Source organism: Tenrec ecaudatus, chromosome 7, assembly GCF_050624435.1.
Source record: "Tenrec ecaudatus isolate mTenEca1 chromosome 7, mTenEca1.hap1, whole genome shotgun sequence".
Classification (NCBI taxonomy): domain Eukaryota; kingdom Metazoa; phylum Chordata; class Mammalia; order Afrosoricida; family Tenrecidae; genus Tenrec; species Tenrec ecaudatus.
The window spans coordinates 130,258,183-130,285,408 of record NC_134536.1 but is presented as its reverse complement, the minus strand read 5'-3'; the positions used below and the strand labels follow the sequence as shown (position 1 = coordinate 130,285,408).

The window sequence follows — 27,226 nt, the reverse complement described above, 5'->3', positions numbered from 1 at the left end:
CGGCCAGGCCATTATCTCCTACTGGTGTTGACTTCAATGAGTGCGGATTATATAAATAGATAGATAGATATATGTATATGTATACATATACATACATAATTCAAATGTAATAGTCACACCAAAAAGTATATGCGCCTTCCATGTTCTCTTTGCTGAATGTTCACACACTGAACACACCTGTGTAACCAGTAGGCTGGTATTAAATTTATAGCATAATTTCACATTCACAACAAGTGAGACATTCCTTAGTGCGGGGCCTGGTTCGGAGAGCTTTCCAGATCCGGTGACAAGGCTCCTCTGATCCAGTGTTTAGGGGCCTTGGATGGGGATGGAGAGACATTGGCAGAGGGGCCGTCCCCCCCACCCCCACACAGCTGAGATCTGTGTTTAGAGGCCGCGGGCCAGACAGGCAGTGAAGGGCGGAGGGAGACACTAGGGGGTGTTCCAGAGACATTGTCCACACCCCAACTTGACCCGTGGAGGCAGGTGAGGGCCAGCCTGCCGGCCCAGGTAAGCCAGTAAGAATGTAGGAGCCGCCAAGCCCCGGCGTGGGCGGGTCCGGGTGACTCAGCCCGTGCCAGGAAAGAGGGGCCCGCCCGGCTCCCCAGAGAACCCAGACAGCACCCTGCTCGAGGTTGGCTCCCGAGGTGCCAGGCCAAGCCCTCTAAGCAGGCAGCCCGGCCCCGGGGGGCGGGACCCCTTCCCCGGCCCGGCCCCCCCTCTCCCGGCCGCAGCCACCCGGGCCCAGCGCCGCGACGGGGCCGCGGGTGGCAAGAGCGCACTCGGCGCCGTGGGGGCCACGCTGGTGCTGGCCCCGAGGGCGCCCAGAGGACCGGAGAGCGCAGTAAGTAGCGACGCGGGGAGGGGGGAAGGGGGACAGGAGGAGGCCAAGCTCCGAGTGCCTCCCTGCCTCGGAGCGTCCCAGCTCCTCCACCAGTCCAGGCCCGGCCATAACGCGGGACGCGCAGAGGGTTGGCCAGGCGCCACTGCCGCCGCCCTAATTGCTTACTGGCCCCAGTGGTGTGGAGCCCAGACGGGCCACGTGTGGCTGAAGACACTGCCACCCCGGCGGGGCCCCACCTGAAGATCATCCCTCGGAACCGCCCAGCCCTTCCCCCGCCCGCCCCCCCTCCAGCGAGCGGCACACTCTGCGCCCCCCCCCCCACCTCTCCATTCTCTGGGGGACGCGCCTGGGGTCACGCAAAGGGTCTCTCATCTCGCTCGCCCCGCCTGACGGTCCACTTCCCAAGGAGGGGCTTGCAGGCCCGCGGGGAGGGTCCCCTCTCCTCCCCTCCCCTTCCTCCACGTCCCCCACCCCAGCAGGCCCCGGGTTCTAGTGCAGCACGGGACTCGCGGAGCAGCGCTTTCTGTCCGCGCCGGTTTTCGGACGCACGTTCCCACGCCTGGCTGAAGTGGCGGTGGGTTAGGTGGGCTCAGGGCGGACCCCGGACAGAGGGGAGCCAGGGCCAAGAGTCCCTAACCGGATTTCCCGGAGAGCGGGGTGGTCTCTGAGCCCTCGATCCAGGCCGGCGGGCTGAGGACCCCGGGCAGAGGTCGGGGGCGGGGTGGCGGGGGGCGCAGGGCAAAGGGTGCCTCCAGAAGTTGGTCGCCTGGCTCCTTGGCAGCAGAGATAGGGGGCTGCGCCGATCCAGCCGGCTGGGCCGAGATGGCGCGGTCACAGCGACTCCTTTCTCCCCTTCTCCGGACTTGTCGAAAACTTTCGCAGTTGGGGACCGGCGGGGCTCCGGGTCTGGCGCGAGGGCGGGTGTGGGGGGACTGGGGCCGCCCTCGGAGCGCGCGGAGGAAACGCGCCGAAGCGGCTTCCTGTGGGGGCTCGGGCCGCGGCGCCCCGCGGACAGACGTGTCCGGCCCGGCCGCGCCGAGCTGGGCGCGGGGGAGGGGACTGGGGGGCGGCGAGCAGGGGCGGGGAGAGGGTGGGCCCGCGGCGGGGAGGGGAGAGCCGAGGCGAGCGGGGAGGAGCGAGGGGGCTGGAAGGAGCAGAGGAGGAAGGAAGGGGGCGAGCGGCCCGAGCTGGCGCCGAGAAGGGAGGCTGGGGCGAGCCAGGGGAGGGGCGCCGTGGAGCTCCGAGTGGCCCTCGGCTGGGGCTCTGGCCGGACGCCCGCTGCGGGCGCGCGTGGCCGACCCCGCGCCCTGACCTGGGCCGGGCGACCAAGTAGCGGCGGCTCGCACGAGAAAGTTGCTCGGTGTGGCTTCGGCGGCGGCGCAAAGGAGGGGGGCGACGCGTCCGCCGCTGGATCCCCCACCCCCACCAGCAGCCAGTGTCCCTCTGGCCCGCGCGCGCTGGCCCCACTGCAGATTCGGGGCATCGTCGGCCCTGCCAGCTGAGCTCTGTGTCCCGCAGGTCCCGCGCCGATGTCCCAGGTGAGGGATCCGTGCTCTCCACTCTGCGACGCGCCCCATGGAGCCCCCAGCGCAGACCCAGACCCAGACACAGGTAGGATTCGGATGCCGAGCCAGGCTGGGCGAGAGCCGAGAGGGAGGGTAGTTCTTATTCTGAAGTTTACCGGGAGACATGGGGATGGGGCTGGGGGCACTGAAAGGGGCAGCGAGCGGGTGGGGGGTGGGAGCCGAGTTCCAGTGGAAGGCTGCTTCTTCGCCAAGTTGTCAGCAGCTAGCTCCCCCACCCGCAACGCTACACACACACACACACACACACACACACACACACACACACACACACACACACACGCCCCATGGTGTCCGTTTGTCGTCTGGGATTTATGTCCCAACTGGTCCTGCCCAGTGTGTAAATATTTATGGGGCCTTAAAAGAGCGGGGTGTGTGTGTGTGTGTGTGTGTGTGTCTGTCTGTCTGAGTCTCTCCCTCTCTCCCCAGCCCAACCCAAACGGAGCTTCCCGAAAACTTTTGTCAACGGGGAGCCTCTACAGGACATGGTCCCTCCTCCCCCTCCCTTGCCCTCTGCTCTCACTCTTTTGCCCTTCCTGGGCCAATCCAGACCCCTACGCAGCTGGCACACACACACACACACTGCCGAGTACCCAGTAACTCCAGTGGAATGGTATGCCCTCACCCCATCCCCCCCAAGTCCTCACCCTAGCCTAGGAGCCTCCAACCCACTGTGGCTCTCAGCCCATGCCCCCTCTGTAGCATCTGTAAGCTAAGCCCACTGGGTCCCGAAGCTTCGTGGATGGGGGTTTGTTGAGGGAGGGAATGGGGTGCAGGAGCGACTCTGCTCCCACCTCTACGAAGGTCTGCTTCTTTTGTTTACCTCCCCCACCTCCTTTCTCTCCCCACCCCCTCCCTCTGCTTTCACTCCCAGGATATTGCTCGCCCTAGCCCTGGGCCACCACCTTGTGAGCCTCTTTCCCTCATGGTCCATCCCCACATCTACCCTCAGGGGTCTGTCTCCCTGCCTGCTTAAAAGGCCGCTGCCCCAGTGCGCTGGCCTCTGGTCCACCTGACCTGGCCACTGACCCTCTGGCCCTAAGGATCATAGAGTTGGGAGAGGGGGTCTCCTAAACTGGAGTGGGGACAAGTGGTGGAGTGGGGGAGGGTGGGGTGTCAGTGCATCCTTTGGGCACTGCTGGCTGTGCATCTGCTCATGCTCAGGACCCTCATCTCCCTGTGGGCAGCCCTGGCACAGGGGCTGGTGGGGAATCGGACAGATGGTGGTGGAGAGGCCTAGGGGCTGAGCAGGGGCTTCCTCTCTCCCTCTCAGCCTTCTTCCCTTCTCTTTCCCAACCCCTCATCTTCCCTCCTCCTCCATTCTCTGGGCTCTTGCCCCACCTCCTCCTTCCACAGCCCCCCTCCCTAGCTAGACCCATTCTCAGCTCCATTAGGGGGAGGGGGTGCTAAATAGGCTCAGGGAAGGCAGCAAGGTCCAGGGTGGGCCACCCGGAGGGTTAAGACCTGGACTGTAACTTGAGCACCCTTCCCCCCCAGTCCCTCAGCAAGCCCCCTCCCCAGCCTGGGCTGGGCCAGACAATGCTGCTTTTATAACACAAGAAGCCTCGCTCTGCTGCTGCTGCCTTGGGAGAATGAGCCCGCTGCCCAGGAAGCCCAAACCGCAGGAGACACAGCCAAAACCCCACAGACGCCTGAATCCGAGACCAGAATGCCCCACGCTCCCTCCTGAGCGCTGACAGTAGAGCAAGGCCACAGCATTGCCCCCTGGGGCCCTGCTGGAAGCACAGCCCTGGAGCCCAGGCCCCTCCCCCAGCTGCCCAAGATGTAAATGGGGCACCAGGGCACTCAGGGCTGCTCTGCCTGGGGCAGGTGGCCAAGCCCCCACAACCCTTGGCTTCCTCAGTAGCCTCTCCTGATCCACCCCGCAGAACCCCAGGAGCCTGGCTCCTGAACCCACAACTGATCTCTGCTCAGCACCGGGGCGGTGCATTCCTGCTCTTGGTTCTAAATTGAATTTCCTGGGGAATTGGAGCCTTCAGACCTAAAATAAAACCAACCTGACCCAGCCAAGCGGCCAGCCCAGGCCTCTCCAAGTCAACAGGCTGATGGCCTGGGACACTGACTAGTGGGTTTACATGCACCATGCGGACATCAAGGGAGTCCCCGGTCACCAGCCTTCTTGGGGCTCAGGACCAGACACCACCCAAGTGCAGGGCCTTCCCTTGATCTCACCTTCCCCTGACTGGGCCCTGCCAACTCCAGAGTACACCAGCTGAGGCTCTTGCCGGTGCCACAGGGGGTACAGAGCTGGAAACCAGCACGGCCCCCCACCCCGCCCAAGCGAGTGACTTGGTGGTAATGATGGTGTGGATGAAGAGCGTCACTACCAACTTCTAACAGACAGCAGGCGCCACTGGGTGCTGAGGTCTCAGCAAGTGCACCCCAGGAGCAGAGGCTGTCAGTTGTGGGGGTCTGTGGGACATGATGACATTTTAGTTGGGTCATGCAAGTGGGATGGATGTGGGGAGTGGGAGAGAAGGGAGGAAGGCCCCTTTCGTGGAAGGGACAAGACAACCATGAATTGTCTGATCAGAAGGTCCTCAAATGAGTCAGCTCGCCTGGAATACAGGGTCCTGTTACGCCAATTACATTGAAGCTGTAGACTTAGCCCTTGAACGCCCGGCCAAAGAGTGGTTGGAGAATGAGTCTTGACCTTCACTCTCCAGACATGCCGGGATTCTGAGAGCAAGCCCGGACCCATTAGGACATGGGGAGGGCTGGACTAGAGAGACAGGGTCCTGAATCTGGCTTCTTTCAACGCCAGCCAGGAGCCTGATGGCTGGACCACGGTTGGTGTGAACCCCACCCACCTGGAAGAGGCTCCTCCCTCTATTCCTCTGGGCCTGTGACCACCCCTCAGCTTGGTGGCAGCAGTTAGCCCAGAAGGTCCCTGCTGCCGTTATGGGACTCTCAATGTTGTCTGCTCAGGCTTATGGATGTCAACGTGGCTCTTCCACTCCCTGCGAGGCCGTCTTTCTAGAACTCAGGGCAGTGACCACAGCCGGAGCTCACGTGGGTCTGCAAGCTTCATGGTGGGGTGGGGCTGGGGGAGAACAACTGCTTTTCTGTACTTTCCCCTTGTGGACAAGGGCCTCTCTGCATGACACCTCTCTGCAAAAATGAGAGCAAGGTGTCCCCCCTTCCCCTCCCTGTCAGATGGAGCAGGTATGCAGCTGGCCAGCAGGTGGCCCGGACTTGAATTCCAGCCTCACCTGGTCAGCCACCTGCAGGAGTCTTCAAGCAGGATTCATATGCACACCTACTGGGCCTTTGCTGCCACCCCTCCCCTCCAGCCCCCACATGCCTACCCCCTGTGGGTGTTTCTCCCCACTGCAGCCAAGCAGTGGTGTCTCTTGCCCCCAGAAAGGAGAGCGGGGCTCTTTTGACCTCTTGATGTGAAGACCCTTGGGCCTCACCTCCCGCCCCTGTGCACTCCAAGCCTGAGCTGCCTCCTGGGCCTGGGACTCAGAATCTGGACCCTCTGTAGCCCTGCTCCCTTAGTCCCTCGTATTCGGCTCCCATGTCTCTGGGCACGTGGCATAATATCCTCAACTACCTCAGCTGCTCCTCTGTGCCCCTGGATGTCTGGCCCTGACTGTGTTTCTCGCTTAAGGTCCCAGCCTTGGTTCTCTGTTGTCCCAGCAAGGGCTCGTGGGTACCCTGGGTCTCAGCTCTCAGCTGGCTGGTCTGTGCCACCGGATTCAAGGCTGGCAGCCCTGTCAGTGAGAGGCTGCTCCAGACAGTGGGGATGCTTTGGGTCTTCCCCCCACCCCACCCCCCAGCCTCTCTTTCCCACCCTTAAGGGCCAAGAGAGCAGAAATCCTGGTTCGTTCCAGGACAGGACTGACCGTGTCACCTTGGGAGAGCAGCTGGGGAGTGACCTCAGAGGCCCATGGTTTCGCCCATCCGCCCTGTAGCTGTTCACCGCTGCCCACTCTGGGGTCTTGTCCCTGTGCTGCTGTTCTCAAAATGCCCCCTTCCCCTTCTTTGCTGGTTGTGGTTTGCACACAGTCCTGACTCCCCCTGAGCGGGCGGCTGTAACAACCCGAGCTTGGAGCTTCTACAAACTCACTCCAGTGTTTTTGATGACCCCACCACTGGGGCAGTCAGGATTCCTAGTTCAGGACCTGAGGCCCTGAAATGCCCCAAAGGGCCAGAATAGGGGACTGGGAAAGCGCCCCCCCCTCCCTTGGAATGCAGACTGAAGTCTGAGTGATCCCTGCCACCTGGTCTTAAGTCAGCTTCCCCTGAGTCCCGTCTTAGCTGGGCCAGACCAGACTCAGGCCTGGAGAGGCGTGGACCAGATGTGGAGAACGCCACTTAGCAGGCAGCATATTCCTCCTAGTGGGTAACCTCCCCCTGCCTGCTCCCCCTTGTCCCTTACAACCATAGGATTTGGGGGAAATTAACAAACAAGGTCTGTGGTTCGAACCCACCAGCTGCTCTGCAGGAGCAAAGAGCAGGTCATCTTTTGGGGACGATGGCAGCCTTGGAAACCTCACGAGGTGGTTCCCCCGTCACATAAGATTATGTGACATAAGGTTATGCTGAGTCAGAGTCCACTGGACGGCTCATAGCAACATCCACCTTGAACCTGGGTGGTGAAATGGACGGAGCCCCAAGAGTGCAGTTAGTTGGGCCTGAGAGCCTCTTGGTCGGCAGTTCAAAACCACCAGCAGCTCCTCAGTCTACTGGGCTTTCTACCGTCAACAGTTACAGTCTCGGAAACCCACAGTGGGGTCGCGGTGAGTCAGCATGGACTCAGTGGCCGTGAGTGTGCGTGGTGTTGTCTTCTTTCATGCTTCCACAAACACGAAGCTGGAACTTGGCCCATTGTCACGTTCCTGGGATTGGACAGTGGTGTCCTCTGAGTGCTGTCTGTCCTACAGGCTCCCGGGGCCGGCTGTGCCTCCTTCCCTCCCCAGCTGGGTCACTCTGCTAGTCTTTGGCCTTTCCTCACATGTTCTTGTCTTTGGACCCTGCCCCGCTGCACTGGCCCCTTCTCCACGTCTTCCCAGGAACCGTCTCTCCCTGTGGGCTCAGTAGCTTCCATGCAGAGAGCCATGCGGCCCAGTGGCACCTCAAACCATAGCCGAACACACTGGCGCCGAGCCCATTCCGATTCACCATGACCCCGCCGGACTGGGTAGAACTGCCCCCCACCCCCATCCCTGCCCTAGTTTCTGAGACTAACATTTTTCGGAAATCAAAAGCCTCGTCTTTCTTCCTCGTCTGGTGGGTTTGAACTGCCGGCCTTGTGGTTGGCAGCCCAACGTGTAACCAGGGACTCCTGGGCCCATCCATTTCCTGAACGATGCGGTCCTCTCACTCAGTCCTTAGGGAGAAACCTGCTTCGGAACGTGCCCTGAGGGTAATGGAGGGGATGGTGGGCCCCTTCCCATGCCCTGGAACTTGGACAGACCAGAACCAGCTGCCCCAGCTAGAAGACCACCCCTGCTGGAGAACCTGACCTCCCTCTCTCCCTCCTCTCCGCCCCTCTCCCCACAGCCACAGTGTTCCCTCTACCTCCAGCTCTCAAGACAAACCAGTCACTCCCGGATGCCCACTCTCCCTTCCCGGGACCCCACTGCCCCGCTGTCTCTCCGCTTCAGGCCTCAACACCCCTGAGCTAAAACAGAAGCCTTGACTTGGGGCTCCAGACCCAGAGAGCAGAAGGGGTGCAGAGATCTCGCCCCCTGCCGCCCTTGGGCAGCAGTGGGTACCCAAAGAGGCTCCCAACAGGTAACTCTCCTGCCCAATCAGCATCCCTGAAGCCTGGCCTTGTCCACCGCTCCTCTCCAGGCTGGGTCTGCGTTTACCTTGGGCAGGGGTGAGCACACTGCCTGGGCCTACCTCCCTCTCTGCACCCACCCTGCCCAGTCCTGGGGACCAGAGTCTCTGGAGAATGCTCAGACTCATGGGAGAAGCAGAGGCACTGGGTCACCCCCACCACCTGATGCCTGCGGGCCCAAGCCTTCCCAGAGCCTCCCTGTCCTGCTCCCCTTCTCTCACATGCCTTTGGAGCACCTCGCCCCATTCTCTGTGCTGGAATCCACCCCCAGGACGATCCTCCTGTGATGGGTGCTGCTCCTGGACCCCCTGGGTTTCTCTCTTTGCTGCTTCTCTGACGGGGCACCCTGTCACCATACTCGGCCACCTGGGCGGAGCAGAGGCGAGGGTGGCACCCTGCGAGCTATAATCACCCCTCATCTTCACAGTGGCCGAGTGGGTGGGGTGCCTGCTCCCCACCTCTTCCACCTCCCACCATCCCCCAGAACTATTCTCCCCTGGGCCCGGGGGGTGGGGCGGGGGGTGGCCGAGCCCTGCCGATACTTCCTCTGCAGTTGTGGGTTCGCAGGTAGCTCCATTTCTGCCTCCCGCCCACCCTGGGCAGAGGGACCAAGCGCATCCCTGTAATTACGTGTGGTTGTGGTTCGCCTCTTCCCCAGCCTCCTGGGCCGTCTCCCCGCCGCCTCCTGCCGCCTCGACCTCCGAGTTCTCACTCACTATTTCACTTCCCCTCGTCCGGCCTCCATTCAGCCCCCTGTCGCCTCTCTTTCTCATCACCCACTCCCACCACCCCACCACCCCCAGTGTTCCCGCTGCCTGTCACCAGATCTCTGTGGCCAGGCCCAATCTCCTGCACTCCTGGGCGCTCTCTCTCCCTTTGCTCCTGCCTCTCCCTGTCCTATCACTCTCTGAGCCTGGGCCTGTCACTTGGTCCTCTCTGACTCGGTGTTTGTGCCGCTGTTCCCTGCAGCATGTCTCGGGCCCCTCCATCCACCACCTCATAGGCACCGTAGGCAACACCCAACATGCATGCACATACATACAGACCCATGCACACGCACGCATGTGCACACCGTCGCTCACCCCCAGGTTGTGGATGGGAGCTTTCTACATGGGGTCTCGCACTGTTGCCAGATGCAAGATAAGGGCTGAGTACCGGGACCAAGAGACTGAGAATGGACACCCCTGGGAAATGGGCACCAGGAAAGCTTGCCTCAGTCAGTCGTCTGCTTTTTCCCTAGGCCAGAGCCTGCCCCTCCTACCTGGGTTGGAGGTAGTAGCAAGACCCGCTCACCCTTCGGAGGCAGCACCAGAGGAGGGCGCCCTGGAGGAGGAGGCGCCCCCCATGCCCCAAGACAATGACCCTGTGGCCCCCCAGGCCCTGGACAGCACTGACCTCGATGTCCCCACAGAAGCTGTGACATGTGAGTCTTCAAAGGCTGGGAATCAGGGTCTGTGCGACATACAGGGAATTTGATCCATAGAGAATTCGATCCAGATGGGTTGGCAGAAGTGCAGTGGGTGCTTTCAGGTGCTGCCCGGCACTGTGCTGTGCTGGGCAGCACTGGGCAGTGCCTGGTGTGTCTTGGAAGAAGACCTCCACGTGGGGGGGATGATAGACTGAGACAGTCTGGGGGCACCAAGGGTCAGTGGGAGAGCAGAGGCTGGATGGACAGGGTCGGGGACTGGGGGTGGGGGACAGTCCAATACAGCCCATCAAGCTGGGCACCATGGGCAGAATGGAGGAGAAGTTGGCTTATTCCCGACCATGGTGTGAGGTCTCCAAGACTCTCCCATCCTACCCAACCCCAGAGCAGGGGAAGGGGCAGCCGGCACGCCTTCTCGCTGACTGATGAAGATCCAGCCCCACACATTAACTTTCTTTCCCAGAGGGCTGTGCCAGGCTCCCAGGCCAGCCCGTAGTAGGGCAGCAGGGCAGCACTGCCAAGCCCGTTACAGACGAGGTAACTGAGACAGCAGACCCTGGCTCGCCCCGGTCACCAGCCAGGGAAGTTGGGCATCCTGGCCCAGTGCTCTCTCCTCTGCCCGCCCTCTTGCCCAGCTGGCACGGCTGAGCGGGAGCCGCCTTCGGCCAGGGCATCTGGGGCTAAGTTGGACTCCCTGGAAGTTGAGGTGACTGAGTCCTGCTCTTGCCCTGCCTGAGGCCTCCCCCAGACACACACCCGCCCCTGCCTGCAGAATTGCGAGAAAGAGGTCAATGCAGTGGCCACAAGCAGGGGGACTGCATGGGAGCCGGACAGACACTCCTGTGTCTAGGGGGCCCGGGTGTTTTCTCTGTGACTCAGCCCCCACCCCTGCCTACGCTGCCACCCCTATGGCTGCTGCCACAGACAGGCTCTGTGTCTGCCCACACACTCCCGCCCACTGGTCACTGTGCCTGTGTGCAGACAGCAGGGCAGGGGGCACTGTGGCTGGCCAGCGACTGCGCTCAGACACCCTCCGAGGGCCAAACGGTGGGAGCATGATTCAGGCCTGACCTCTTTCCATAGCCTTAGCCCTGTTTACCCATGCCCCAGGACCCACGACATGAGCGGGGCCTGGCCAGAGAACCCTGTCGCCCACGCGCCCTTGCTTCACACTTCTCTGCACCCCCTCGAGCCTCCACGTCTGAGTTGTGGGGTCTTCTCTGGGCCTTCGTTTCTCTCACCTGGGAAAGGGGGTCCATGAGGGAGCCATTGTGACTGCTCTCGGCGCAGGTCTCGGCACAGAGCCTGGCCCACCGTAACTGCTCAGGAAAGAAGAGTCAGCTACTAGTTGTGAGCACACTTGTAGGGTAGAGGGAGCCTGTCCCATATTCCCTGGTTCTCCAACCTCTCTGCCCTCACCTCTGTCTCCCTGTCCTCTGAGTCCCAGCTCCTGGGCTCCAGGCTGGTCCCACCTTTGTGACTTACTGGCTGTGTGGCCTGGGGAGAGTTGCTGTCCTGCTCTGGGTGGGACCTGCGTCCTCGCCTGTCAGGCCAAGACCATAATCCTGTGTCACACTCCCGGGAGCCAGGGAAGAACCACTGCTCTGTCTAGTGCTTAGCATGGAAGCCGGCCAGCAGGAAGTGCACAGCGCATGGCCACTGCGCTGATGGGAAGGCCAGCCCCTCCACACATAAGCGCACACACACTGGGTCAAGGGAGGTCTGGAGACTACCAGTTCCTCAGCCTTTGGGGCACCGAAGACACCTCCTTCCAATCAATATTCAAATCCAGTGGCCAGGGCCGGAGAGAATTGGGGCTCCAAACCCCAGCACCTGAGGGACTGACCTCAAATACTCACTGCCATCCAGTCAGGGTAGATCTGCCCGCCAACCCCCCCCCCCCCACGCCGAGGTGGAGGGTGAGACTGTGTGTAGCTCTTTAAGGAGTAGAAAGCCCCATCTTTCTCCTGCGGAGCGGCTGGTGGTTTCAAAGTGCCGACCTCACAGTTAGCAGTCCAACGCGTAACCACGACACCACCAGGAAGCGTCCTGTAAAGTGTCTCCCAGGCCAGGGGGCGCTGGTCCAGGAGCAGCCACACCCCGCAGACACATGCAGCCAGCCTCCTCTTCTGAGAAGAGAGCCCGTGAGCATCCCCGAGTGCAGTGCAGGAAGCAACAGGGCTCCTTGCAAAGAGTCCTCATGGCGTAAAAGTCTACGCACCGAGCGGCTAACCTCGGGGTCAGTGGTTCAAACCCACGAGCTGTTTCTCGGGAGAAAGATGAGGCTGGCAGCTGCTGCTGCTGCCGGAAAGATTTAAAGTCTTGGAAAGCCAGAGGGGCAACGCTCCCCAGTCCTGCAGGGTCACTATGAGCTGGAATGGGCTTGATGGCAGCTGGTGTTTGACTTTGGGTCCAGGGTCCGCTTCTCTGTGTTTCGAAGACATTGGCCCCTCAGCCTAGGGTGGAAACCCCACCAATATCCCTCTGCCTTCCTCCTCGCCCCTCCACTCCCAGACCTTCGGAACGCTTAGGACCCCTCGCCAGACCCATTCTGCCAGCTGCTCCCCCGCCGCCCCCCCCCCCACACACACAAAGGCGGCGACGACAGGCAGCAGGGGAGGGGACTGCACAAGCAAGCCAGAGAGGAAGGAGCGGGAGACGGAGGGGCTGCTGTGAGGAGCCCCTGGCTTCCAGGGGCAGCATGCTTGTCTCCAAACAGATGTTCCCAATAAATCAAGCAGCACAGTATGGGCAAAAACAGCTGGGGGCTTGGCGGAGGCTGAGATGAAGGTTAACCGCTTCCTTGCTGGCCTCCCCAACCCAGCCAGAGTCTGCAACATGTCCCCACAGCGATTGCCCCAGCCCCAGACTCCCAGCGTGGGGCAAAGAGGCCTCCTGGGCGGGGCCTGGGGCTCAGGCCGCACCTCATCTTCTCTGGGAAACTTTGAGGATGAGCACCAGGCTTCGAGTCCGGCGACGCCCAGCTCCACTGCCACGGGGTAGAACTTCTGGCAATGCTGTTCTGTTTTCTGGCCTCTGTTTCCCCCTGTGCACAATCGAGGGCTGGCTAAGTGACCTGCTGTGTGCCTCGGGCTAGAGCAGGGCCCTGGGGAGCTGGGAGCCCCACCCCTCACTTTCCCCATCACCTTCTCTTTCATCTCCCCAGGCCAGCCTCAGGGGAACCCCTTGGGCTGCACCCCACTACTACCCAATGGTTCTGGCCACACCTCAGAGCTGGATGACACCAGGTGCGCGGGGAATGGTGCCCTCGGAGGCCCCAAGGGCCCCCGGAAGTTGCAGGCGCATCCGTCTCTCGGCAGCCAGGGCAGCAAAAAGAGCAAGAGCAGCAGCAAATCTGCCGTTTCCCAGATGCCCCTGCAGGCACAGGAAGGTAAGCACCCCTACCCCCACCCCACCCCCAATCCGCCTCTCCAAGACCTGCCTCCTCAGAGCAGGGTCTGCAGACCAGCAGCCTGACACCAGCAGGTGAGAAGTGCATACACGGCCCAGGAGCCTTGCTGGGGCAAGCCCTCCGGAGTCTGGTCTGAGAACCCTGCAGTACAGCATTGGGGGAGCTCCTTAGGGCCAGCCACTCAGGCTCGGCCCTTCCCCATGCCTGCCTTCCCAGAGTCTCTGGAACAAGACACGGAGCCACTTTGGGGCTGATACAAGACTAAGTCAAAGCAAACTGCAGTCCAGTCCAGTCGGTCCTGACTCCTGGAGACCCTACAGGACAGGGCAGGACTGTCCCTGGGGGTTTTCATGGCTGGAAATCTTTATGGAAGAAGAAAGCCTCGTCTTTGTCCCTGTAGCGCAGCTCGTAGGTTTGAACCGCCGACCCGAGACCCGATGCCGACTACAATCCCCTCTTTCTGTAAGCAGAGCGGTTCCGGGAGGGGTGGGCCATCTGCTTAGTGAGCACGGACGCGCACTTAGCAGGATAAAATGACGCCTGGCCATGGCTGAATCAGGGGCAGGGGACTGCGTGGGGCGGGAGGGGGTTGAAGGCTCAGAGACAACAACCATTCGTTGACCCGGGGACACGCAGGTCCTCGGCAGGGCCTCCCTGGGCAGCCAGAGCCCAAGGCCTGACCTGACATCAGTTCCAAGGTGGGCAGTGGCCGCCTGAAGCTCACTAGCAGCCTGTCAGCCCAGAATTTTAAACTAATTCCTGCCCGTGGTGAGGGGCCCTTCACCAAACAGGATCCAATACCCAGTCATCCTATGGATACATCACTCGTCTGAAAGCCTCCCACCTCATAGAGCAGGTTCTGCCCACAGCCTTCTTCATGAAGGAGTATCCGTGATTCACAGAACCCCGGTGGCGTCGCGGTTATGTCTTGGGCCGCTAACCACAAGGTCAGCATTTTGAAACCACCAGCTGCTCCGCAGGAGACACATGGGGCTTTCTACTCCTGTAATTTTAGTGTTGGAAACCCACTTGCCATTCCATGGGAGAAAGATGAGGCTGTCTGCTCCCATAGAGGTTGTCAGCCTTGGAAACTCTATGGAGCAGTTCCACTCTGTCCTATAGGATCGCCATGGGCCTGCATCAACTCAGTCGACCTTAGTTTGTTTTCTTGGTATTGGTGGCATGATGGGGAAGTGCCGAGCTGGCTACTAACCAAAAGGTGGGCTCTTTGAACCCACCCAGTGACTGCATGGGAGAACGACACGGCAATCCGTTTCTAGAAAGATCACAGCCCCAAAAAAGAACTTTATGGGGCAGTTCTACGCTGCCACAGCAGGTCGCCATGACCTGAAATTGACTTGACGCCACCCAGCAGCAGCCGCAAAATACTGTGGTCGCCTTCCATGTGGGAGACTTGGGTTTTATTCCCAGCCAGGGCAGCTGCAATGCTGAGCAGTTTCAGTGGGGCTTCCAGACTAAGATGGACTAGGCAGAAAGGGCTGGTGGACCTACAAGGGAGCTCCAAGTTCATGAGAACAATCGGACCACGGTGGTCTTATCCAGAGGCAGCCCTGAGGAGAGCATAGGCCTGGGCAGGGGCAGGTCCACCTGCACAGAGCCACCATGAGCTGCGGTCCACTCAGTGGTAGCCAGCAATAACATGCATCTGCTGAAAATGGACTGGGTAACACCTGGGGCTCCTTACGACGGGGTCCGCAGTTCGAAACCAGCAGCAGCTCCGTGGGAGAAAGTCGAGGCTTTCTACTCCCATAGAGAGTTACCGACTCGGACACCAGCAGAGGCATGTCTGCCCTATGCTATAGGGTCGCTGTTGAGTGCAAAGTAATGGAAAGTCCGTTGAGTTTGGTTTTGGGTCTCGGGCGTCTGCCTTGTGCCAGATTCCAGGCTTTGTGCTGGGTCCAGCGAGAAAGGCCCCAGGCCATTTCCCCCCAAAGCTTTCTTGAGAAAGACACCACATGTCCTCACCATATGGAGTGGTAAGTGCAGTGCTGGAGTCACACAAGGGCGACGATGTCAGCACTGGAGGCCACAGCTCCCCAAAAGGTGGGGCGGGAAGTCTGGGCAGGAAGGCTCTCCAGCAGCAGCTGCGGCATCTGAGCATCTTAGTGCAGGAGGAAGAGGATGGAGCTTGCAGAGCAGCAAGGCCGTGTGTGAAGTTCAAGGGGATGGCTGGTGGAGGTGAGGCTGCAGGCCAGAAGGGGCTTCGAGGTCTCCAGGTTTAGCTAGCAGTGCCGTGAAGCTGGCCTTTGCCTGGAGGGCAATAGGGAGCCGTGGGAGAGCTTTGGACAAGGGAGTGGGTTCCTCAGATGCATGTCTGGGAGCATTTGGAGATGGATTACCTGGGGTCCGGCCGTGCTAAGTCCAAATGTCTGCACACAGGGGTGGAGGCAGGAGACAGCCAGACCCTCCGTGGCAGAGTGAGGCTCCCAGAGACCCTGCAGCCTTGTGCCAGGGGTTCAGCTAGACAGGGGAACTGCTGACGCTGCCCCAAGGCCTGGGCCCTAGAACAGCAGGGGTTCGGAGAACCGGACCCCACCCAGAGCCAGCTGGCCTGGGTTCAAGGCCCAGCTCCACCACTTAGCAGCTGTGTGCCAAATGGCAAGTCATGCGTGAATGCATTTAATGCGTATTGGGCACCTCCTGTTAGTTGCCAGGCACTGTCCTAGCGACATGCACGGTAGGCACGAGGCAGGGGCTTCAAAAAGTTTGCCGAGAAATGGAATTAAAATATCATGGAATTTTCCCACGCCTTTTGAAGCCCCCTGTCAGGAGCCCTCTGTAAGGAGCCCTGGTGGCATAATGGTTATGTCTGGGATACAATCTGCAAAGTCAGCAGTTCGAACCCACCAGCCACTCTGAGAGGGATAGACGGGGGCTTTCGACTCCCCTAAAGAGTGACAGTCCTGGGGAGTCATAGCGGGGCAGTTCTGCCCTGTCCTGTCGGGTCACTGTAGTCAGCAGTGACTCCGTGGCGGCGAGTTTGGTTTGGTTTTTTAAAGAGCCCTGATAGCAGGTGGGGAGGTTACACATTGGGCTGCTGACCCATGGTAAGCAGTTCGAAACCACCAGCCGGCCTGAGAGAGAAGTGCCAGCTTTCGGTTCTCATAGAGTTCCCATCTTGGAACCCCCAAGGGCAGTTCCACTCTGTGCCCTACAGGCTTTCTATGAGTCAGAATCGCTTGGGTGGCAGTGAGTGGCGTTTTCCGGGCAAAGGAAAAGGCCTGGTTCTGTGGAGCATCCTGTTCAGTAGGGGGAGGTGAGGATAAAGTGAGACCGTTTTGTTGTCTGTCGGAAGGTGATGCCCATGATGGGAACAGGTGCAGGAGTCCGGGTAAGGACAGATGGCAGGATGGGGGAGGACAGGGGCTGAGGTGGGGCAGGCAGGGTACAGTATTACGTAGGGGTCATGGCAGGCTCACTCAGGACGGTGATGGGGGAAGAAGCGGGTAAGGGGCCCGTCACGCAGGTGTGCGGCATGAGGTTGGGGAACTTTGTCCCTAAGACTGAGGAGAGACGGTCAGGGAAGACAGGGACCAGAGGCGAGGCCAGCTTTGGCTTTTACTTCGGCCACCAGGAGGCTCTTTATGGAGAAGGGTCGGGATCAGGAGTTCACAGAGGACTCCTCTGGCAGCGGGTGGAGATGTGGGTGGAGGAAGAAGCCAGGCTGGGGGGCGGGGAGACCAGTGAGCAGGCTGTCACCCAAGCCCAGGTGAGAGGAGACGAAACTACTCTGAGCCTCCATTACATCATGTGTAACATGAACACACCTGTCGTGGCGGCCTTGACTCTCCACCCACGTGGCCAGGCATATGTCAGAGCAGAACTGTGGTCTCTGAGGGTCTCAAGCATTGATGTTTTACAGGGCGCAGGAGATCACCAGGCCTTTCTTCTGAGGCACCCCTGAGTGCACTGGAAACGCTAGCCCAGGGGTCCTCAAACTTTTTAAACAGAGGGCCAGTTCACTGTCCCTCAGACCCATTGGAAGGCTGGACTATAGTTAAAAAATATGTATGAACAAATTCCTATGCACACTGCACATATATTTTGAAGTAAAAAAACAAACAGGGCAAAAACACTCAGAGGGCCAGATAAATGTGCTCGGCAGGCCACATGTGGCCCATGGGCCATAGTTTGAGGATGCCTGCTCCAGCCCATAGGTACCTGTGTTAGTCTGGGTACTTTAGAGAAACAAATCCACAGAAACTCATGTATAAGAGAGAGTTTGATGTAAAGGTTAAGTGCACATCAAGAAAACACCCCAACCCAGTGCTGCCCAAGCCCACAAGTCCAACATTCACCCATATATCTAACACCAATCCACAAAGTCCTCCTCCATTTACAAAACATACACAATGATGCCGACTGCAGGAGGAAAGCTGAATCAATGAACGTGTAAGCATCTCAGCACTGGCAGGGGTTTCCACACGGGTGCTCCAGCACCCAGGGCTTCATCAGGGTAGGTCCATGTGGCTTCTCCTTGGGCATGCCTTGCAGGAAGTGAGCCTTGCCAGCTGAAGCAGGCAACTGGCTAAGGCAGCTGCACCCTGGTCCGACTATCACAAAGCAAGAGACCTGAGAACTAGAAAGGCGAGGCTCACTGAGCCATTTATCCCTCTGCCCTTCAATTAACCCTACGTGTGTTTATCAGCCAGCTTGGCACAATAACTATCTCAGTGCCCAAACGTGTTTGGCCTACCGCCACCTTCACAGCTCAGCCCCCACCTCCGGCAATTAAAAACATTTGCACCCAACCCAGGGTAAATTGCTGGCCTAACAGCTTTGGCAGCCTCCTGAAGGTCCGGGGTTCTAGATGCTTTCAGCGCCTCCCAGAGGGCAGTATCTCCCACTTTGGGAATCATTTTTCTGGCCAGCAAGCTCCCTATTTGCGCTAGTCCATTGACTTTGGCTACACAGCCACCCTATGGCCAAGAGTGGGTCATAATAACACTGCACCTCCCCAACCCCCACCCCCCAGCTGGAGGGGTGACCGAGCACAGGGCTTACACGGCCTGGAACGTGCCACCCCTCCAAGTGTGGGTGGCAGGGTCAACTCAGAACAGGGAGTCAAGGTGCAGGCTGCATTGGCCCAGAACCTGGCGCTCTGCCACAAACTGGGACCCGGTGGAGGTGCTTAACCCTCTGCGCCCCAGGGCCAGCGTCTGGAAACCGAGACTCTTGCAGTCAGCCCCCAGGAGCATCCTGTGTGTGTGCTGTATGTGTGCGTGCCTTAATGCACTCAGCCAGGGGCCTCGCCCACGGTGAACCCTCTGTATGTCAGGGTTGTGTGTCCCTGGGACCCAGCGCCCCCCCCCCCCAATTCCCATTTCTCTGCCTCCTCTCCGCCCCCAGACTGCTGCGTCCACTGCATCCTGTCCTGCCTGTTCTGCGAGTTCCTGGCGCTGTGCAACCTGGTCCTGGACTGCGCCACGTGCGGCTCCTGCAGCTCCGAGGACTCCTGCCTCTGCTGCTGCTGCTGCGGCTCCGGGGAGTGCGCCGACTGTGACCTGCCCTGCGACCTGGACTGCGGCATCCTGGACGCCTGCTGCGAGTCCGCTGACTGCCTGGAGATCTGCATGGAGTGCTGTGGCCTCTGCTTCTCCTCCTGACCCCACCCCGGGCCGGCCCAGCCCTGGGGCACGGGCTGCTGAGGGGCCACCTCAAGTCGTGGGCTCTGGGCCCAGGCCCCAAAAGCCAGCACCCCTCGCCAGGGCCAGCAGAGCCCCCCAGGGCAGGGGCAGGGGCGGGGGCTGCGGAACACTGTGAAAGCTGGGGGAGGGCAGGGTGGACTGGGGCCCTGTGCTTCCCTACCTCTCCCTGGTGCCCCGGGCTTAGAGGACAGCAAAATGTGAAGGGATGCCCATCCATCCCCTTCCTGAGTAGGGGGCCCACCCACACATCCACCTGATCTGCCAGGGCAGGGCCTGAGCCCTGGGGTGGGCGGGCAGGAAGGAGGTGTGAGGAGACTGGAAGGGGAGAGAAGAGGGAGGGAGGGTCGTTTCTATCTGTTTCTGTAAATAAAGCTATTTGTCCATCTCGGATTTCTGCGAGGAATCTCCACAAGCCACTGCTTCAAAGGAGCACCCCCTGTAAGGTCCCCCAAACTTCTGGAGTTCCTTCTGCTTTCCTGACTCCAGAACCTGCTTTGCCCTCCAGAGTCTCCTCACCCATCCAGGCTTCCCAGTGAGGGAAGGAAACTAGAAAGGGCCCCCCACCCCACTCCTGACTCCATCACCCTGTCTTCCCAGCTGCAGGCAGGGGAGACCAGAGAGGGAAGGGTTAACCTTCAGCATGACCATCATTAACAACAGATGTGCGCAGGTTCTGATTAATTAATTAATCTCTTACTGACTCCCGCTTCTTGAAGTCCTTACCTATCAAGTCCAAGGCCTGGGGTGTCGTCCCTGTCAGCGGTGCCTGAGGGTGGGGGTCAGAGGGTGCCCTAACTCCAAGGGGAGCAGAGGCACAGCCTGGGGAGGGCGTGTCCCCCAGCTCACCTTCAGGGTTCCCTGAAGAAGATGGGAGGTGGGTCAGGCCTGGCAAGAGCCCCCAGGACCATCTGCCCAGTGACCTGGTGGCCTCGGCTTGTCTGAGATGGCAGAGCTGTGCTGGGGGTGGGGAGGGTTAGACTGGGATGGTGGGGAGGGCTGATGGGAGGAGGAAGCCCGGAGACCGCTGGGTGCTGAGTCGCTTGGTTAGGTAGGTGAGGCTGAGGAAGGCCTGGCAGAGCAGGGACGTGAAGGGAGGAAACCTCACCACCATCCAGTCTATGCCGACTCACAGCGACCCCGTAGGGCAGGGTAGAACTGCCCCTGGGGGGTTCCAAGATCCCAGCCCTTTATGGGAGTAGGCAGCCCCATCTTTTCTCTGGAGGAGCAGCCTGAGTGTTCCAACTGTTGACCTTGCAGAAGGAAGGGGGCTGAAGTGACATCCAGACTCTGGGGAAATGTCACCCAAGGGAGGGGCTTGGGAGCGGTTTCAGGAGAAGGTGGCATCAGGCGTGAAGGACTCGCCCTCGCCTCCGCCCCCATGCCCCACAGATAAAAGCCACACTGGGCCGAGTCGAGCTTTGCTGACTTGAGAATGTACAGCTGTGGTTCTCCACCCTCCTCATGCTGCGACCCTTTAATGCAGTTCCTCATGTGGTGGGGACCCCCACCCAACCATAACATCATTTTTGTTGCTACTTCATCACTGTCATTTCGCTACTGTTAAGAATCGTCGTGTCAAGATCTGATAGGCAGGGTGTATTTTCATTGTTACAAATTGAGCATCATGAAAGCGTAGTGATGAATCACAAAACAATATTAATTATGTATTGTGAAATACTTATGTGTTTTCTGATGGTCTTAGGCAACTCCTGTGAAAGGGTCATTCGACCCCCCAAAGGGGTCAAGACCCACAGGTTAAGAACCGCTGCTGTACAGGAAACTCAGCACCCAGAGGAAGTGCCCTGCCAAGGTCACACACTTCAGGTCAAAGGCAGGAGAGAAGCCCCATCTCCTAGCCACCCCACCCCCCAAAAAACAAACCAGTACCTCCACTCAAGTACTCTCTCAACGCAAGAATACTTTGTTCTATTAAACTGGCATTCCATGATGCTCACCTTCCCGACACGATCACTGAAGACAAAGCAGGTGCATAAGCAAATGCGGTGAAGAAAGCTGATGGAGCCCAGCTATCAAAAGATAATGCATCTAGGGCAGGGGACCTTAAGCTACAGCCCACGGGCCACATGCAGCTTGCCGAGGACATTTATCTGGCCCGCCGGGTGTTTTTGCCACCTCTGCCTGTCCTGCTTAGCGACTCATCCAGTGTGCATAGGAACTTGTACATAGTTTTTTTTTTTAAACTACAGTCCAGCCCTCCAATGATGTGAAGGACAGTGAACTGGCCCCTGTTTAAAATATTTGAGAACCCCTGGTCTAGGGTCTTCAAGACTTGAAGGTAAATAAGCAGTCATCTAGCTCAAAAGCAACAAAGCCCACATGGAAGAAGCACACCAGCCTGTGCGATCATGAGGTGTCGAAGGGATCAGGTATCAGGCATCAAAGAACAAAAAATCATATCATTGTGAATGAGGGGGAGTGCGGAGTGGGGACCCAATGCCCATCTGTAGGCAACTGGACATCTCCTTACAGAAGGGTTGCAGGGAGGCGACGAGCCAGTCAGGGTGCAATGTAACAATGATGAAACATACAACTTTCCTCTAGTTCCTAAATGCTTCCTCCCCTCCCCCCTATTATGATCCCAATTCTACTTTACAAATCTTGGTAGACCAGAGGAGGTACACTGGTACAGATAGGTACTGGAAACACACGGAACCCAGGGCAGATGATCCCTTCAGGACCAGTGCTGAGAGTGGTGATGCCAGGAGGGTAGAGGGAAGGTAGGGTAGAAAGGGGGAACCAATTACAAGGATCTACATATAACCTCCTCCCTGGGGGATGGACAACAGAAAAGTGGGTAAAGAGAGACGTCAGGCAGTGTAAGACATGACAAAATAATAATTTATAAATTATCAAGGGTTCATGAAGGAGGTGAAGCGGGGAGGGAGGGGGAAATGAGGAGGTGGTGACAGGGCCTTACGGGGAGAGCAAATGTTTTGAGAATGGTGAGGATAGCGAATGTACAAATGTGCTTGACGCAATGGATGGCTGGATGGATTGTGATAAGAGTTGTACGAGCCCCCAATAAAATTAATTTAAAAAAACAAAGAACCAAACCAGTTGCCGTTGAGTTGCTTCCAGCTTTTGGGGATCCCTTGTGTCACAGAAGAGAATGGTTCTCTGCCCAACACCTTCACCCTCAACCTGTGCTGACTGATCTGTGGGGGGGGGTTGGCGCCGCCGTGTGATGGGCTGCTTTCCCATGGCCTCTCTAGCCACTGTCTTGTTGTCACTCCCAACAAATGACTGGATGGGACCGTGTCAGCAAGGCGTCTGTGGCCCGTCAAAGAGATTGGAGGGCTCGCTGACAGTGCAAACAAGGTGCACTAGGGAACGTTGTTATGATCGGCACCATGAAGCTGGTTCTAACCCATAGCAACCTGTGCACATCGGGAGAAACACTGCCCTGTCCTTGGTCATCCTCTGCTTGAGCCCAGTGTCGCAGCCACAGTTTCAATCCACCTCATAGGAGTCCTCCTTTTTTTCACTGCCCCTCTGCTTGACCAAGCAGGGTGTCCTTCCCCAGGGACTGGTCCCTCCTGACACATGTCCAGGGCGGGTGAGATGAAGTCTCGCTCTCCTTGTCTCTAAGGATCACTCTGGCTGTACTTCTTTCAAGACAGACTTACTTGTCCTTTTGTCAGTCCGTGGTACGTTCAATATTCTTCGCCAGCACCATAATTGAAATGCATCGATCATAAGGGAATAAGATTGTGCAGATACGGTGTGTGGAGGCCCAGTGAAATCAGGTTTAAAATGAGCCATCCCAGAGGATAGCTGCCAGGAGGAAAGACGAGCCGGGCATGAAGCCTGTCATTTGGAGACCCGGGGTTCCTGTGCCGAGACCCTCCTAGACTCAGGAGGCAGGGAGCCAGCTATAACACTAGCAGTGGCAAAAGGTGGGAGGAGCAGGCCGGGGTGGCAGGAAACGCACAACAGCAGAGCCGGGAGATGGCAGTAATGGGGGCTTCCTGGCCCACCGAGCAAGAGAGGTGAGCAGATTGGGTCAGGAGGCTTGATTGTGAAATGCGGTGCCTCTGGGCACTTTGGTACGAAACTAAAGAGTCTTGTAACACTTGCCTAAGCAGGGAAAAGGTTGGTCAGGCGCAAGAGCTCGAGAGACTCAAGGGGCCCAAGGGGCCAAGGGACCAAAGCCAGGGAGAGGCCTGCCCTTGGGCATGACCGAGAAGCTACCCAGATCAAAGAACTATATCCTGAGTCACTCCTGATCTTGAATTGTAACCCGCTCCTTCCCTAAGAAACCCTCTCACTGTCGAGTATGGTCTTCGAGCTCTGGGCACCACCGCAAGGAATGGTCAAAGCAGCAGAGAGCAGAGCCTTGCCAGAGAGCCGGCTGACAGCCGGATCAGTACAGAGGTGGGAGAGGGGAGCTATGTCTGACCTTCACCTCATACAAATCAGCCGTAGACTTCTGATGTTGATAATGATTCTCTTCTGCCTTGTGAAGTCAGATGAAGAGGTCTGACACTGTCCCCGGGCGCCATTTTTAACAGTCTTATTGACATGAAATCCACACAGCCACAGTTCAAGGGCTGTCTGCACTGAAAAGGAGTTGTGAGATCGTCACTCAATCAATTCTATAACATGTTCTTCTTTCTTGTCCTTATTGGTATGACCTACCTATTTGCCCCGTGTTCGTCCGGGGAGACTAGAGAAACAAATTCATAAACACGCGTATGTGGATAAGAGAGCGTTTCAGATAAAGGGTAATGGTGCGTTGAGAAAGCATCCCAACCCAGTCCGATGTTAGCCCATCTGTCCCGTACCCATCTATAAAGTCCTCTTCAGACTCACGAGACACATGCAACGACAGGAAGATCGCAGGCCAGTGGGTGGGAAGTCTTGTGAATCTAGTGGTGTCAGTAGCATCTCAGCGCTGGCAGGGGGCTCCACGTGGCCTCTCCAGTTCCCAGGGCGTGGAATCTATCAGCGTAGTGCCATGTGTCTTGTCAGTTACAGCATCTCCAAGGGAGTGAGGAGAGAGAGAGTTTCTCCCTCCTCCAAGGAGGAAAAACCATATATCCCAGAATCCCCAGGGGAAGGCCATGTCCATTCTGAGGCCTCATTGGCTATGATCTGATTGACAGACTAGACTCCACCCCTTCACTCTTAATCCTCTCAAGTGCCAAATTGACACCAGATTATGTAACTACCACATCCCCCTAAACTCTTTACACCCTAAAAAATTGTGAATCCAGTTATTGTTTCTATCCTGGATTTACCTGTCATGGATTTCATATGCAGAAGAACAACAAAAAACAATAAAAATAACAAAATGAAACATAGAAAACCCTCAATCAAAAAGAAAGCAGAAAATATAAAAAACTAGAACAAATTTTAAATGGGCCAAAATCTACTCAAGTATTCCCTCAACACAGAACATTTTGTTCTAATAACCCAACATTCTGTGATGCTCACTGTCCTGACAGGATCGCTGAAGACAAAATGGGTGCATAAGCAAATGTGGTGAAGAAAGCTGATGGTGCCTGCCTATCAAAAGATATAACGTCTGGGGTCTTAAAGGCTTGAAGGTAAACAAGTGGCCATCTAGCTCAGAAGCAACAAAGCCCACATGGAAGAAACACATAGTCTGTGTAATCATGAGGCATCGATGCGATCAGGTATCAAACATCAGAAGACCCAAAACAATCCTACTGATGTGAATGGGAGTGGGGGTGCCCGGAGTGAAGACCCAAGGCCCATTTGTAGACAATGGACATCCCCTTACAGAAGGGTCACAAAGAAAGGACACGCCAGCCAGGGTGCAGTACAGGGTGCAGGATGAAACATACAACATTCCTTTAGTTCTTAATGCTTCCTCCCCCCACTATCATGACCCCAGTTCTACCTCACAAATCCGGCTAGATCAGTGTATGTACACTGGTACAGACAAGAGCTTTCAACACACGGAATCCAGGAAAGCTAACCCCCTCAGGAACAATATTGAAAGTAGAGATACCATGAGGGTAGGGGGAAGGTGGGGAAGAAAGGGGGAACTGATTGCAATGATCAATGTATAACACACACACACACGCCCAACCCAGGGTGACAAACAACAGAAACATGGGTGAAGGGAGACAGCAGATGGTGTAAGGATATGAAAATTATAATTTATAATTTATCAAGGGTTTGGGAGGGAGGGAGGGAGGGAGGGAGGGAGGAGAAAAAATGAGGATCTGATACCAAGGGCTCAAGTAGAAAGAAAATGTTTGAAAAGGATGATGGCAACATATGTACAAATGTGCTTGACACAATGGATGCATGGATGGTAATAAGGCTGTAAGAGCCCCTCAATAAAATGATTTTTTTTAAAGAGAAAAGAAAATGGACCCAAAAGGAGAACAAGTGATAACGTGTTAAATTTTAACCTGACTGCATCTGAATTAATCCACTTTCCAATGCACTGTGGTGCGCCAAGGCTGTCCACACCCATGGTCAATGGTCAGAGAGGATTCATCAGAGACTTCATGCATATCAGGACCCTGCAGATAGATTTTTGGGTTTTCACTGTCATCCATAGCCTTCTGGAAACTAGGTGCTCAGAATTTAAGCTCGAATAGCATTCTCTTCTCTGGTCTTGGATTTTATTATTTGAAATCCTCGGATCACACAGGTCAGTATGCTTCTTCCACGTGGACTTAGTTGATGCCTCGCTTAGATGGCTGCTTATTTGAAGACAGGCACCATCTGATTTCTTTATCACCCTACTTTATTGCTTTTCTGTAGCACCTATGTTCCCAGTGATCTGTTCCTGAGGGCAAATATCAAATAGGGCTATGTCATAAGAACAAATCAGTCTTAGACGAGGATTACTATTAAGTGCCCATGTGCCATTTTTATGAGTATATAATTTTTTTAGTTATTGCATGTCCATGGCCCCTCACCCGCTCTCCTGAATCCCAGCTATGCACCAGCTAGTCAAGTACCTTCCAAAGGCTATATTTCTTAGGGATCTCTGCCAAGAGCTCATCTGCATGCATCAGCATACATACATCCATATTTCAAAATGGCAGGACAGTACATGAACTTTGTTTTTATAATGTACATAGTCTTTTCTCTTGGACACGGTCCTCGTTTTCTCATGGGAGATCTCTTAGGGCCTCACCGACTGGGTCAACCACCATCCAGCTCCCCAGGCCCTGCAGATGGCTCCGTCATATCCTCATTTCTCTATGACAGTCAAGGTTGCATGAACAGATCCTTTTGTGTGAAGGGACTAAATCTGCTGAATCCTCCCAAAAGTGGGTGAGCGTGTTTGTAACTTTGACAGGATTGCCCAAGTCCTCCTCCATCAGTATGCACCCATCGGCATCCAGGAGGCTTCTGGGGAATAACCATTGTATTCGTCCAGGTTGACTAGAGAAACAAATCCAGGGACACTCATGTATGCATTCGAGAGAGCTTAATATCAAGAAGTAATTGTATATTAAGGAAATGTCCCAGCCCAATCCAGATCAAGTCTCTAAGTCTGATATTAGCCCATACGTCCAATACTAGTCCCAAAATCCTTCAGACTCACGCAGTCACATGCAATGATGCAAAATGCAGGATGATCACAGGCCGGTGGGTGCAAAGTCTTGTGGAAGCATCTCGGCACTGGCATGGGTCTCACGTGGCTCCTCCAGCTCCCCACTTGTCTCAAGGGCAGGAAGGTGAAGCAGAGAGTGTGGCCCACCTCCCAGGATAAAGAGAGGAAGTTCCCAGAATCCTCATGAGAAGGCCACACCCACAAGGAAGCATCATCAGGCTGTGACCTGATTGACAGGCTGGACTCCACCCCTACGCTCAATTTATCAAGTTGACATGAAATTATGTAGCTATTACACACATCCATGGCTTTCACTGCTGAGGCGCCAGGCAGATGACCCAATCTCGTGGGCACTCTGCACCAGTCAAGGATTGTACCTTTAAAGAGGCTTTGATTCTGTAAGGGGACTTGGTGACATAGAGAATTATTCATTGGGCTGCTAATCTCAAGGTCAGCAGTTCAAGACCACTAGCCACTCCTCAGGAGAGAGATGAGGATTTCTACTCCTGTAAAGAGGTGCAGTCTGGAAAATGCACAGGGGCAGGTCTACCCTGTGCTGTAGAGTCACCAAGTCTCCGTGAGTCCGCATCGGCTCGTTGGCAGTGAGCTTGTTTTGATTCCGTGGGAAGGTGCTGTGGGGTTGGGACAGAGGTAGATGCCTGCCACAGCCAAGGATCTGGACAATGGCGACAGGACGGGAGATTCTGCCCTACAGATTCACCAGTAAGCCCGCCTCAGCTTACCTTGCTTATTGAGTTATTCAGACACTAGCTGGGGCTCTTTGTGGCTTCCCCAAATGGGAAGTGGGTGAGGGGTGTTAGGGAGACCAGAGGGGCCATGTGTGCTCCTGACCAATTTGAGGTCTGGCCCAGGTGGGCAGGAAGGCCAGCCCCTCCCCCAGCTGTGGGGGCCC

General features: G+C 57.1%; 1 protein-coding gene across 1 annotated transcript; it reads left to right on the top strand.

The window, feature by feature from the left end:
- The first annotated feature begins 719 nt into the window (after positions 1-719).
- Positions 720-19,112, top strand: MDFI (MyoD family inhibitor). Its single transcript, XM_075554104.1, has 5 exons — positions 720-844; positions 2,363-2,455; positions 9,480-9,662; positions 12,832-13,056; positions 18,448-19,112. Exons 2-5 carry the CDS (start codon positions 2,374-2,376, stop codon positions 18,702-18,704), a joined length of 747 nt encoding a protein of 248 aa, XP_075410219.1. The 5' UTR covers positions 720-844; positions 2,363-2,373; the 3' UTR covers positions 18,705-19,112.
- Positions 19,113-27,226: the final 8,114 nt, after the last annotated feature.